This window comes from Canis aureus, chromosome 6 (genome assembly GCF_053574225.1).
Source record: "Canis aureus isolate CA01 chromosome 6, VMU_Caureus_v.1.0, whole genome shotgun sequence".
NCBI lineage: Eukaryota > Metazoa > Chordata > Mammalia > Carnivora > Canidae > Canis > Canis aureus.
The window spans coordinates 68,227,368-68,242,521 of record NC_135616.1 but is presented as its reverse complement, the minus strand read 5'-3'; the positions used below and the strand labels follow the sequence as shown (position 1 = coordinate 68,242,521).

Here is a 15,154-nt window from a genome sequence, read left to right as displayed (position 1 = left end):
GAGGGAAGATGAGAACTGCTCTCCTACTCAAAGCACTCTTTATAAGAGTGCTTCCATTAGGTAATATGACAATGAATTTATAGCCTAAAATCCCAAGAAGGCTGAGGGACAAACATGGCAAACTTATTAAAACACTCTGCTATCAGGTGTATGAACTTGGGCAAGATATTTCACTTTTCTAGACCTTTGGTTTTGTTTTTCTCTATAATTTTTTCTTCTGCATATGCAAGATGAAATTAATAAGTTTGCAGACATGATTTTATTCATTCATTCATTGAACAAATGCTTTGATCATCTACATTTGTGCCAGGCTAATTACAAGGTACTAATGATTCAGTACCAAGAAAAATAGATTTGGTTGCTATATTCTTAGAGTTTACATCCTAGTGGGAAGAGGCATAAATTAATCAAAAATCATGAAAATAAAGGGAAAATATAAATACAAGTATAGTGAAGGGAAAGGGAAAATGCTAAGGGAAAAATGCTTTGAACTAGGTAAGCATTTAAAAGGGAGAATTGAGCTAGTCTCCCATGGGGATTATATTTTGTGCAAGGGATAGTTCAGGAAAAATAAAAGATTTATGACCACATTTTTTTCAAAAATAGTTTTATTGAGTTACAGAGAAAATTTCATATTCTTATTTAATGATAAAAATTTAGTAGCTTTTTGAAAACTCTTTACAGGTACAAAACCAATTTTGTTAGGAAAAAGGAAACTTCTAAGAATGAAGAACGGATGGATCTCTTTTGTGTGAGAGAGAAAATGGGCTGCATGTGTGAGCTGGCTTCAAGGCATGGAATGAGAGTGAGCATGTGGTATCTAGTGGGCAAGATGGAGGATTGTGAGGCACTGTGACCTGTGCCCCTCTCCTGATACCTTAAGCTTTAAATCTACTCAACTCACATAGTGCTTCAGTGGAAACTGATGTAGAGGTTGGACTCTATAATTCTCGGCAGCAGGCCAAGAAACAGAAATACTTAAGGATGTCAACTGCCAGGAATCCACAGAAGGCAAGACTGGGAGTCTTTGGGTTCACAAAGGTATGGCATGGGATTGAAGGTTAACTTCAATACGATTTCTGTGGGGAAAGTGGGCCCAGCAGGCATTGGAGGTATACTACAATTTCAATTACATGCCATATTAAATAGAAGAATGCTGAAGAGAAAATTGGCCCTGCTTTTTAACTACTAAAATGGTACCTGGTGTCTCTGATAGCTGTGTGCATGTTCTCTCGCCTCACCTCCATGTGGGCTGATCTCATGACAAGAGCATCTTCTGAGTGCACATTTCTTTCTACAGCCACTGGTGGAAGCCTGCTCTTATCAAACTCTTGTTTGTACCTACAAGCAGTGAGGGGGTTGCCTCTGGGGGAATTGTCTTTATACAGCATTTGCATCCTTAAAATGTTTTAAAATTTATATTCAATTTGCCAATAAATAGTATAACACCCAGTGCTCATCTCATCATGTGCCCTCCTCAATGCCCGTCACCTTGTTACTCTATCACCCCATGCACCTCCCCTTCTGCAACCCTTTATTTGTTTCCCAGAGTTAAGAGTCTCTCTGAGAAGGTTTGTCTTCCTCTCTAATTTTCCCCCGCTCAGTTTCCCCTGCTTCCCTTATGGTCCTTTGCACTATTTCCTATTTTTCATGCTTTTATTTAGAATTGAGTGAGAAGAAAGTGAAAGTAAACTCATTTTAAAAGGTTGTATTGTTTTGCTATGTTGTGAAAATATACTACAAATGGCATTGTGAGTTTACCTTATCATCCACCCAATGTCATAAAACAGCACACATGTAAAGAGCCACCAAGTGGACATTTATTTTAAAATATGTTTCTGCTATTAATTGAGCAACTAAAGCAGAGCATTGGCTTCAGAACTCACAACATTTCAGAGAAAAAATATTTTAAGATGAAAGTCTTCAAGGTGCTCATCTCATATATAATTTTTGAGAGTCTCAAACCCTACTTTCCTAAAGATCAGTGTAACTGATCATTTCCCAAAGTTTATGCTGGTGTGTTACAAAGTTTGTATTTATTACTCTATGTAAAGCTTTTATCCATTAGAAAAAAATCAGAACAAAACCATAAGAAAACCTGTGGGATTCGTAAATTCTTTATATTAATACCTTATGTTGACTTCTACTTGAGTCTCAGCAAACACACACACCCACTCCAAAGCTCAGCTCAGTGACAGTAATGTCACTGTACAGTACTTAAGGATTTTATGTGGCATGGCATTTTATACAGAGTAGTAAAGGGAAATAAATGATTATACATGTGATAAACCATATATATGTCTATGGAACTATATATAAGCATACACACACACATATACACATACACATACACATACACATACACAGATGTCTTACCCTGGATTCCCTTGAAAATTAAGCTTGACACAAAGTTTAAGTGCTATTCCTTTATTGGAAAGATAATCCCAGACTAATTAGAGTGAGAAAAAAAGAAGTGTGGCAGAGAACAGTGGGAAGCAAATGCAAGATGCTGTGTTAGCATTCTGACCACTGCTTCACAAAGAGCCACAAAGAGACAGCCATTCCATCAGCTGTGCACCTGCTTGACCATGTGTGGCATTGTTTGGACAGACAGCATGGCAAAGTCCTGCATCTAAAAGCCCATCTGGGGGAAGAAGTGAGATATTTATCTGACAGCTCTCCTTCATCTTCTGCTTCCAATTGGTCACAGTTTGCTTAATAGGAGTTGACTCATCAATACTTAAGAAGTTCTATCACCTGGTCCCTTTGGCAGCCTCGGGGAAGCCAGATCCAACTCCATGTGATATGTGCTTCTGGTTTCTAAGTCTGGAAATAGTGGGAGGAACCAAGACTCCAGACATGTTGCTTGTTTGGCTCCAGACTCCAAGATCTCTCGGCAGCTGAGATGGAGGAAGTTGCTGAGGGCCTGGGAAACAGGTAGCGCCAAGAGAATATAGACAGGAGCATACGATGTGTATGATGCAACAGGAATAAATGTATTGAGACACAGCGATAGTATCAACATAATGTACAGTATAATGCATTCTCAGATTTCTGCACTGAAGGAGGAAAGAGAGGTAGTAGAAGCTACTATGGAATAGAATTTAAAAATATGCTGAGCTTTGGAGTGGGTGTGTGTGTTTGCTGAGACCCAAGTAAAAGTCTGAAAACAGAGTAATGAAGATGTATTAGGAGACTTGGTTCAGGAAGCTAAAGAAAGCCACCTCTACTTGCACTCCTCTCTTTTGCCCTTGGGATTTCACTTGCAACGAAATCATGTTTATCTGGAAATAGACAAGACAGTTCTCCAAAAGATGTGAAAAATCATATGGCTAGGAAGAGATGTCTTCCCAGAGCAAAAGAAGTGGTTAGGACTTTGGGTTTCAAATATCTTCCCTGCAGGCTGCCTATAGAAGTAAGCAAAAAAAAAAAAAAAAAAAAAAAAAAAAAAAAAAAAGCCAGCAATGCAAGTGGAGAAGCTAAATCAATAAACTTGAAATGCAGAAAACTGCAGTAATACTCTTTCAAATGAACAAGACTGAGAATTATAAGTGCTTAATTGTAAGTATATTTTCTAGATGCTATAGGAAGAGACCTGTATATGAAAAAGTGCGTTCTAGAAGTCAACAATGTGAGGGCTCAAAATAAAGTATACTTACAACAGAAAATTATTATGTAATAAAGTTTCACAGGTAAGTTGGTCCTAAACATAAGGGGCAATTAACTTAGGGGTGAGATTCTGGAAGTATCTATTAGATTCCCATATAGAGAATGGAAGAATGCAAACTCTTGAAGCACAAGAGCTTGCAGGAGATAAAAATATCTTTGGGAGCCTTTTAACTGTGTTTGGTGCTCTAGAATGATTCAAGCATTTCTGCATTAGCTATTTATATTCTAATTGCAAATCATTTGTTCTCATTTGTTAATGTAGGCCCTGAATAAATGAATGTGGAGAATCTGTTTAAGATAGAGATTGCCCCAGGGGAGTGACACCTCCACATCTGGAATTACAGACTAGTGGCGTGTGGGGGTAAATCACGACTGCGGATATTTTTAAATCAGGAAATATTGCATAAGATTTTAATATATGGCCATACTAGGTGTTCAGTCTTTTGAGGCTGAAAGAGTTGGCTGGAAGTGTGTATTGGCTAGAAGGGTCCTCACCTTGATGCAAGCATACCTTTGATACTGGTGCTCTCTCATTTTCTCACTCCCATTCATGTCCATGACAATCATTCTTGTCTTCTGTGGGCAGATGCATTTGAAACTGCTCTCCTACTCAAACAGCTATCTTCAAGAAAATTACTCTGGAGAGATGTCACCCAAGTATTCATCTTTAACTTGTTATTAGTGTTTGCTAACTTTGGTTTCATCATGCTTGGTGACTTTATTTGGCTTTTTTGTGCCCTTCATTGCTGTCTCTGGCCATATCTCCAATTCTGCCTTTGGTACAGGTGTCATGTGTTGCCTTTTCTTTCTTTGGACACTCTCCAGTTAGTCCAACAGGGATTTGATTTCCCTCTCCTTCCTTGGTACTGAAAGCATACTCTACAACTCTTAAGGTTGAGGCTCCCTGATATACATCCAAGGGATTGAGTATGGCTGACTTTTTACTTTCAGTGTGCTTGCAGTAGATAGATTGCATGAATGGCCTCAATTTTCTATGCTTCCCTATATCCACACTCTGTGGGAGTAGATGTCCAGGCTTGCCTTCTATGTTGCTTTGGCCAATGTGACCCTAGCAAGTTGACCCAAACAGGCTCTAAAATGTACTTGCACATTTCCACTTCCTCTTGATCTCTAATTGCCTTGAAAACATACTCAAGCTGGCCAGAGAACAGACCAAGGCTAGTCTCTTAGAGGGACATGAAAGATACGTACAAATGAGAACACGAGAAGAGCTCAGTAGTCCCAGCTGAGGCTATCCCATATCAGCCTACAGTCAGCTGACCTTCAAACACATTAAAGATCCCACCCAAGATCACAGAGTCATTTACCTGACTTGGCAGCTGATGCATACATGAGCTCAGATGAGACCAGAATTGTCATACTGACCCGTACGAAAATTAACAATAATAATTCGGTAGCTTAAACTACCGAATTTTGGAGTAGGGGTGTTACATAGCAATGCCTAATGGATACAGTGTCACAGTGAGATTTTGGTTGAATTTATGATATAGTCTTCCCATGAAAAATGAGCCTATGGGAAGAGCTTGAGTAGTTACACACTTAACAGTATGCTAAGAAAAAATATTCTTATTATATTATGAAATGGCTCAGAAACAAAACAAAACAAAACAAAAAACAACCAGAAAATAGTTGAAGGGTTGCTTTGGGGTAGGTTGTTTGATTTGGAAGAATGTAAACATGTCTCATCTCAAAAATCGATCATGTTCTGGAGACATTCAAACCCAATGTTTGTGTTGTAAATGGCATTCCAAACCCATTCCCACATAGGTAGGGGACCTTGGGCTGACATACAGAAGAAATTTCCCAACAAACCATTGCATTCACTGTAACTTTGAGGTCTCTGTGCAGAAATGTGAGTAGAAATAAGTGCATTGGGGACCTCAGAAGGTTTGGCACTGCATTTTAGATGCTTATCTGAGCCACACGAGTTAGGAATCTGGGATGGAAAGCTCCTAAGAATAACCATTCTCACGAAATTTCCAATCCCTCTTGTTTTTGGCAGAATTTTAAATTCCGTGGAAATGGCTCATGTCGCAAGACTTCTGTGTGGTGCTGGCCAGCACCAGGAAAAAGAGCGGCCCAGGAAAGGAAAACCAAACCAATGTGGCTGCATGTTTTCACGCCTTTGAAAAGGTTCGGGTTTGGCTCAAACCAAGGAAGAGCACTTGGGGTTTTTATTTTCTGCCAGTTCCGTCAAATACCATTCACCTGACTCATGGGGCTTTGAACATCAGGAGGAAACAAGGGAGTGAATAAATTTTCAATATTCCTCATGTTCAGACATCCTCTGAATGAGACTTCTTCTTACTGGGAGGAGACACAGAAAACAGGATACTCCTGGAGCAAGATGTACTCATACCATCCCGAATTTGCTGAGGGGTGGAGTGGCAATGCAGTCCATTTATCAGTCAATTCATGATGTGCCAGGAATGTAGGTGATACCACGGTGCATCAGACTTAGTTTCTCCCCTTAGCTCACATGGTCAAGCAACGGGGACAAACCTGGACCAAGTTATCTTGCCCATTCTGAAATTTCACTGGAATTTTAAGATCCACCAATGCACATCATTTGTGTTTTTGAGAATAATTTTGCCATTTTACCATTGCAGATGCTGATTCCACTTGTCTGGAATGCCCTACCACCTGTTGTCTGCCTAGCAAATTCCAATCATCTCCCACATGCAGCTCAGACATCAACCTTTATCTTGCCAAACTTAATTAACATCTCCCTCATCTTTGCTATCTCTCTCCTTTGTACAAATTCATATTAATGCATTTAACATACAAAATTGTGTTCTTAGCACAGTGCCTGGGGGCATGGTAGATGTTTGATAAACGGAGCTGGATTGCACAATACACCACTATACAAGCTCTCTTTTCCAAAATACAAGAGCTCTCCATCAACATTAGCCTTTTCCTTATCTCCTAACGCCATGCTAATCAACCACTCATTATTCCCAACTTAACTTTCAGGCCTGCAGCTTCCACACACCTTCTTCATTCTCCAAGTCACTCTGTCAATCTCTCACATGCAAACATAAAAGGTCAGCAAACACTCATGCATTAGTACTTTTCCACCAACTGGTCTAATTCTAAGGTGCTCATTTAAAGGGATCCTAACTTCTGGACTCCTGCAACATTTAAAACACAAATTATTGGACATCTAATAATATGGTAAAATCTGGATTTGAAATACAGAAACACTTTCTCATGAAGTTAAAACAGGATAAGGATAATCTGATGTTCAAGTTGCTAGTGGCTGGCTGGGTACTTGATCTGATGATGGCATGAAATGGTACTGATGAAGCAAAGGTCAAGTTTCCCATCTCTGTCTGGTTCAATTAGCATTATTATTTTTCGCATTTCCCTTCCCTTCCTCTCAATCTCAGCCAAGTCTCCTGCAATTTAGAGCAGTTGTGCAAAGGGGTTCCTGAAAAGAGGATAGGAGGGGCAAAAACTCACTCTTATTTCTGGAAAGCCAACTGACAGCTTATGCTTATTGCACGCATGCACATGTGTGTTTGTGCACGGGAGGGTCTTTGTTGGCCTGTGCACAAGGATAAGTGTCTGTGTCTCTACTCTCTCCCTCTCAAACGATTTGAAAAGCATTCATTGTTTTAGTCAGAGGGAAGGATTATGTTACTTGAATACTGGTATTTAATGTACATTATCACATTTGTTATCATATCAAAACCAGATGGTTAAAATTTGGGCTAGAAATTCCATAATACGGATTGTATTACCTCAGGGTCACCCTACCACCTAATGTTCACTGCTCAGCTGTATTTTGTTATGGCTTTAATAGAGCAATAATGTGTTTCCACAAGTCTTAGTCTGGTATTAGATGACATGTGGGCTAATTTTGGTGGGTTGAGCAGACTGGTAGGGGGTTATACAAACCAGAGCAATTTGCTTTCCCAACAATAAGAAAATACATGAAGAATTGTTGCTAATAGTCAAGGCATCACTCTCTCTCTTTCTCTTTCTCCTCCTCCTTACATCCTCTCTTCTTTCTATCACCTTTTCATTATTTACCGCTTTCATTCTTTATCTTTGGTTCCTTTATTTAAAAAAAAAAATGTCATTTTTACTGTCTCCAAATGTCCCTCAGACTTCTTCCGGAAACAGAATCTACCTCCAATTACTAACTTTCTTATCTCAGAAAAAGCTATTTGAAACCTTCCTCCCTCTTATTTGCCTTTCTTCCATGGCTTCTGTACCGACAAAATTAAAACAAGCAAGCTCAGAAAACTGATAGCATTCTCGATTTAAAAAAAAATTATAATCAATGCTACTTAGATAAGGTTAAAAAGAAAGAAAGAAAGAAAAGCTTATGTGGAAGCAAGCCAACGATTCATCTGTTCGCATTAATAGGTTCCAGCAATGGTCCTACAGGCACGGAAAGCCTGTTTGCCACTGCACTTAGCAAGCACATGAGCTTAAAAATAAACTTTGACAATGTAGATCTCTTTGTCCTTTCAGGAATGGAAAACATTATGTACTTCAAAGCATACTAAGCCTGATTTTAAAATTTAGTTGGGATATTGTTACCGTGGCAATTGGGAGGGTCTTCAGGAGGCACACAGTACATGGATGCTTCATGTGCAATAGTACTCAAGCCACAAACTAGTGAGAATGAATGACGCTGGCAATTTTAATATGCTCCTTCATGAGGAAGAAACGTCTGTCTTTTAAGCTCCCTGGAACAACTGGGATATAGTTCCTCATTTCAATCAGGGAATTTCTGAACCAAACTGCTAAAACAGAGTATCTGAGTAGCACATTTCACTTGCGTACAGCAGCGTTTGTTCATTTTTGAGTGTTTTTGGACAGGAAATTGATCTACAGGGTAACATTCACACAAGAAAGGAAACAGTATGGGACGATGGCTTGTTAGTACAAGTGACTCTGTTTTGGAAATTACGGACAAGAAACCTTGGTGGAAGAACGGCATTAAAGATCAAAAGCATGATGACTCCTGATGAAAACATCCCCAAATGATGAACCCACAAGCAAAAAGGAACTTCTACTGTAAGTATCTTAGCAATAATCAAGTATCTCATTTGTTTTCAAAATTTCTGGAGTATGTAGAGTAGATTTTCCAAGCAAGTATTTGATGTAGGGAGTCTTCATAGACAAGTCTATAATTAAACTCATTGGGTGGTTCCAACAGAGGGTTAGTTACTGGAATTTTTTCCATGACCTTGCAACACTGAAATAAATTGCACGTTCATGTGGGCATGTTTTATATAATAGACATGTTATAGCAGGCTTTTATTGTGTGATGTATTAATTCTGGCAATGCAAAGTTGATGAACAGAAGTATCTACACATTCCATTACGTTTGGACTCTGGTCATTTAAACTATCTTTGCTTTGGTTTCAATGTTATGGTTAATCTTGTAATCAGTTTTTCCATATATAGATTGATACATATTATTTGCAATTTACTTAGAATTTTAGTTGTTTCCTCAGTGAATCTTATTTATTAACTAGGGAAGAGATGGCTCAGAATCTTGGAAATGGGGAAGAAAAGCTATGACAGTTTACACTAAAACTTGGGAACTCAGACACTTCTTTATCTTTTACATTTCCTTATTTATTTGATTAGTTGCTTTGTTTGAAAAATTGTTTAGATGTCTCTATGTAAGATTTCTCACTTCATAGGAATAGGGTTGTGATCTTGAAAGTGTGGATCAAGTTCATCAACAGCATAACCCTATGTATATATTAAATATAGCTGAGTCCATCTTTAGTGCCTGGCAAAGTACATACTTAATAGATAGTTTTTTAATGTGGAATATATATGCTGGTGTTGGGTAATAGGACAAATGGCTTGATTGTACAGTAATCATTTCATATCAGGATTCTATTTTATTAACTTATCCATGAATGTGATTGAATTCTGTTTAATAGGAACTGCACAATAATGAGGTTACATTGCCTTACTGTTTTCAATAAGGAATTTCTTTAAAAATCAGATTTCTAACCGATTTCTATTCCTGGCTATTTTTCTTTTTAAATATACGTATTTGTTCTACTCATTGTTTATTTGAAGGGATATAAAGTTTTTGGAGCACTTACTTCAGTATATAAAATATCAGCCGATTTCCAATTAGAGTGTAATTTCCAGGTGTTAATTTGTAGCATTGGAAATTGCAATTAGCTATTTTGGAGGCCCCTCTGCTGAAGACTGTTGGGTAAGCCAAGACATTGGCCAAACCCTCGAATGGGGAAGATCAGTTTTTAGGTGTAAAGAGCTAAATAAGGCTGAAAGGCCAGATGGAGAAGTGGACTCTGGAGTCAAACCAAGTTCCTGAGTGACCAGAAGAGAAGCAGAAAACACAGAGAAAGGCACTGAATGGAAAAGAGCTAGAGAGGTAAGGAAGTATGTGATTTGCATTCTATCAGGATGCCAGATAACACTGTTCTAGGTCTCTAATTTTGTTCTAGATCACTTGCCATAGTTACTTGTTAAACTGAACACGTGTCCCTCTGCTATAAGCAAGAAATGAATGGCCATACAGGTGATTTTATCACATCTTAGCAGAAGTGGTGGTCGGGTCGTTTGGGGTAGGAGCTGACAAGGGAACTGTAACTAGCAACAATTATATCAAGGTAAAAATACTCTATCTCCTAGGATGCCAGATAACACTGTTCTAGGTCCTCTAATTTGTTCTAGATCACTGCCATAGATACTTGTTAAACTGAACACGTGTCCCTCTGCTATAACAAGTAGCAAGAATGCACATACAGGTGATTTTATCACATCTTAGCAGAAGTGGGTTGGGTAGTGGATTTGGGGTATATCATATAAACATTTGGATGAGCTTAAATTATCCCATTAATAGTTTAGTTCTGTCTCCTACTTAGAGGTATATTTTACATATAATTTATACAGGCAGATCTGTCAGGATATAATTCTAATTAGAATAAGATATTTTACAGGAATCATTTGGAAGTTCTCTTAAGAATTAGAAGATTTGTTGATATCATCTGCATAAACACTTTTTCAGGGTAAAATCATCTGGATTTATTATGTAGAATTCTGGGACCTCAATCAAGAAATGATGTGACATTAGAGAAGTCCTAAAGCATTGGATTATTTAAAGAAAGCCAAGTCAGTAATGTATGGTAGAATGATTAGGATTTTGAGGATTATCTTCAAAGGGAAAATGTCAGCTTAGAACCCCTCCACCCTCCAGAAGGATCAGGATGTAGTTACTGATGACAAACGATAACCTGAATTTTTATGACGTGTTATAATTTTTTTCTAGTTAGTTGTTGAACATCAGAAAGATCTATAGCCAGAACTGTTCAAAGTTTGCGGTACCAAGAGGAACGAGCTCCCTGCCACTGGTGATATGATATAGACAAGGGGATTCAAAACAGAGGGCAGAGCAAGTTATTTGGAGTCAGACAAATGTTTCTTAGAATTCCAGACCCTGTATATATAAACTATGTGACCTTGAGAAAATACTTAAACTTTAAGTTTCTGATTCTTCATATATAATTTGAAGTTAACAATTCTTCCTCCTTAAAATTACTACTCTAAAGATTAAATGAGACAATTTGTGCTATGGCTTGGCCTATAGTAAGAATACAATAGGATGGCTAAACTGCATGAGCTTTAGGGGCCTTTCTGATTTGGTGGGTCTAGTCATTCTAGTTGTTTAAAACAATCTAAATCCCTTGGTTGTGCTAGATGCTACTCAAAGATATGACCCAATAGAAATATCTATTTTTCACTTAGGGGGCTACTAATATAAGAAAATTGTTAAGCAAAGCCACTACAAGTGCATTGAAAGAATGAGTAAGACAATCAGAATGTACGAATTGAAAATAATGAAGTTTTTTTTAGATGATTTAGATGTTTTAGGCGGTAAAATCAATTTGGTTGACTGTCTAGAGTCCTCAAGGACTAAGACAGTGGATACACTGGATTGGCTATCACTAATTTTCCCTTCCATCCTGTGTCTAATCATTCTTAGGGAACCCACTGTAATCAGCAAAATTATTCTCAGCAGAAATGGTTTTTTGAGAGTTTAAGGACTGGCAATGTTCATCTTCAAAATATTTTCTATGACATCTTTCTACAGTGCCTACAAAAATCAAAGTTTTATATGGACAGTGGATTTTGATGATTTGGTTTATTGTGTTCATTTGTCACAGGTGCAAAGCACTTGGCAGAACCATCATTCTTATACTACTGCTTAAAAGGGCTTAAGCATGGGGGAATCCCTGGGTGACTCAGTGGTTTAGCGCCTGCCTTCAGCCTAGGGCTTGATCCCATGGTCCTAGGATCGAGTCCCACATCAGGTTCCCTGCATGGAGCCTGCTTCTCCCTCAACCTGTGTCTCTGCCTCTCTCTCTCTCTCTTTCTCTGTGTTTGTGTGTGTGTCTCTCATGAATAAATAAAATCTTTTTTTTAAAAAGGGGCTTAAGCAATGTTTCCACATCATAGATAGGAAATAACAATCTAGCTGTCAGATTCACTATGTGGAAAGTTGCTATGTATTTGGGAGAGCGTCAGTAATGGCTATTAAAGAAAATACTATCCTGCGTCTATGTCCTGTCATTTTCTTTTCAAAACATTTCCACATATATTATTTCATTTGTTCTCACCCTTAAAGTAGAGAGGGATGCTACACTTACTTCATTTGATGTATAATATGAATAATAAAGCAGAATGAAGTGGAATAGTCTAAGGAGAAGGTTCAATACGGAGAAATGAGACTTTGCATCTAGTATAATTTGTCTAATGGTTTTATGGCAATCTCTGATTTTTATCCAGAAATATATGATTCATCTGCTTCTTTGATGCTTTAATGGGAGCCTTAAGCTTAGGCAGTAATTATCACTTACCTTGAATTGCGCCTTCCGCAGAGACCCAATCAACCAGGTACGCACACTGAGCAGACCTAGTGCAACTAGGTTCAACCTCAGTCAGGTGTGCAGAAAAACCGGAGCGTCTTCAGTTCTGTCCTCTCCACTACCAGTATATCCCAGGCACTTCAAGAAAGCAGAATTATTCATATTTACTCATGTAAATTTTTTATTTTACAAAGGAGGCAAGGCCACAGTTGTGATCTTGGCAACCTTCCTTGGCTGAAATGATACGGATTGGGACAGTTGGATTTTATACATTTTATATGATTTGATTTATATTACAGATATTATAAGTTAAATATTTTTTTATTTAATAAACATATCTATTAAATATGTTATTTAAATAAAAAATATATATACCGGTTAATGAGGTGACAATGTCAGGTAAAACTCTGCTCCATAGCTCCTCAAAGGCTGGTAAACTACATCTTATAGGCATAGATTCTGAGACTTAGGGCATAGTTATATCTGTTGACTTGAGTCTAGTAATCAGAAGTCTTCCTTGGTATGACTGAAGATTTTAGCCAGCAGGAGCCACAATTTATAGGTGCAAGAGAAAAACCGAAAACTATACAGCAGCAGAGTCCAGCTATCTCACACAGTTAACCACTAGGTGATTTTGAAATGCAACATGTTGCTTTTTTTCATATTAGTAGCTCTGTCTGTGCGAGATTCTTTTAGCCCAGTTCCTCCTTTTCTTTTCATTGGAAAGGTTAACATTGCTACGTTGTGCTGTGCAATAGTTTTGGTTGGCGGTTATTTCATGAAAATGTAGGCTTAAAGAAGAAATAGTGGAATAGAGGGCTTTGATGCATTCGAACTGAATAGAATGAAGCTTCGAGAAGCCCTTGTTCTGCATGAGCATTGCTCGGCCAGTATTATCCTGACTGCTCCTTCCCCCTGCGAGAGAAATGGCCTCTGAGCTCGAGTAAGTCCAGCAGAGCTAACAGAAGTGTGATTACAGGTCATTACATAGTATGATGCCAAAGTGTTTTGTTTCTCTCATGCTGTTTTCCTCCTTTTGAAACCTGAGGTGAGAGGCCAAGATGAGTAGAACGATCGTGTGCAAAAGCCACCAATTTCTTTTCACACCTTGGTAACTTAGAGTTCTGAGTAGTGCAGTCCTGAAAAAGTTCTTGCTTCTTTTCCTTCATGTTCTTAAGCTTTGTTTTATTTTGAGAAAGGTGTAGGATTCTTACTCCTTCAGGGTGAGATCATCTGCTCACTGAAAACAGATTTTTGTTTTGTATATACTCTTTAAGTCATTTAAAAACCCACATAAAGTAAAAGTCACTATTTTTTGTGTGCGTAGTTCTGTGAGTTTTGACAAATGTATAGTCTTTTAACCACCACCACCATAATCAAGATAAAGAACAGTTCTTTCACCCCTGAAACATTCTCTCCTGCCACGTCTAGGTCCTGGGACTACGTATCTGTTTTTTGTTTTCATAGTTCGGCTTCTTCTAGAATGTCATATAAGTAAAACCAAACAGCTTGCAACCTTTTGAGTCTGGTTTCTTTCACTTAGCAGAATGCATTTATGATTCATCCCTGTTGTCATGCCTAGCAGGACTTTGCTTTTCCTATATTGCTGAGCAATATTTTATTGTACCAGAGTTTGCTGATTGATTCAATCAGTGAAGAACACTCAGGCCATTTCCAGTTTTGGGTGATTCTGAACAATGTTTCTCTCGTGTACAATTTGCTTTAAACATAGGTTTTTGTGTGAATATAAGTTTTCATTTCTCGAGGGTGAGTGAATACCTAAGTGTGGGATTGCAGATCATATGGTAAATGTGAATCTTCAGAGTGACTTTACCATTTTGCACTCCTACCAGCAACGTATGAGATTACTTCGTCTCCCTGTCGGCATTTGGTGCTGTCCATTTATTTGTTCATCTGCTTTCATCTCTTAACCATTCTAATAAGTGGGCGATGGCATCTCATTATGGCTTGAGACGTTGAACATCTTTTCATGTGCTTGTTTGTGATCTGAGTATCCTGTATGGTGAGACGTGTTCAAATCTTTTGTCCGGTTTTAACTGGACATTTGTTTTCTTATTTTTGGTTTTGAGAGTTTTTAAAATTATGGGTATGAATCCTTTGGTAGATTCATGATTTGAAGATATTTTCCATACTCTGCTTTTCATTGTTTTAACCATGTATTCTAGAGCAAAAGGTTTGAGTTATGACGAAGTACAACTGATCCATTTTTTTCCTCTTAAGTATCAAGTTTTTAGTGTTGTATCTAATGATGCTTTTTCTAACCCAACTCATGAACATTTTCTTTTGTGTTTGCTTTTTTCAGAAGATTGTAATTTTATGTTATACATTTAGGCCCATGACTCACTTTAATATTTTTTACAAAGTAAGAGATATGTGTGGAAGTATGTATATTTTGCATGTGAATGTCCAATTGTTTCAGCACCATTCATGGAAAAGACTATCTTTTATCCATAGAATTGCATTTGTACTTGTATTAACAGTCAGTTCCCTACATTTTTGTAAGTTAATTTCTGGACTCTCTATTTGTTTCCGTTAGTTTATGTAAGTATACTTTCACTAATACCATACTG

The 15,154-nt window shown here is 37.9% G+C and overlaps 1 protein-coding gene across 1 annotated transcript in view; it reads left to right on the top strand.

Annotated features, from left to right (window-relative positions):
- The first annotated feature begins 8,355 nt into the window (after nucleotides 1-8,355).
- Nucleotides 8,356-15,154, top strand: part of KCNK2 (potassium two pore domain channel subfamily K member 2) — a 199,432-nt gene continuing 192,633 nt past the window's right edge. The window contains exon 1 of the mRNA XM_077902113.1: nucleotides 8,356-8,721. Coding sequence (XP_077758239.1) covers nucleotides 8,688-8,721 — 34 coding nt within the window. The 5' untranslated portion in view covers nucleotides 8,356-8,687. The remainder of the gene's footprint in view (nucleotides 8,722-15,154) is intronic.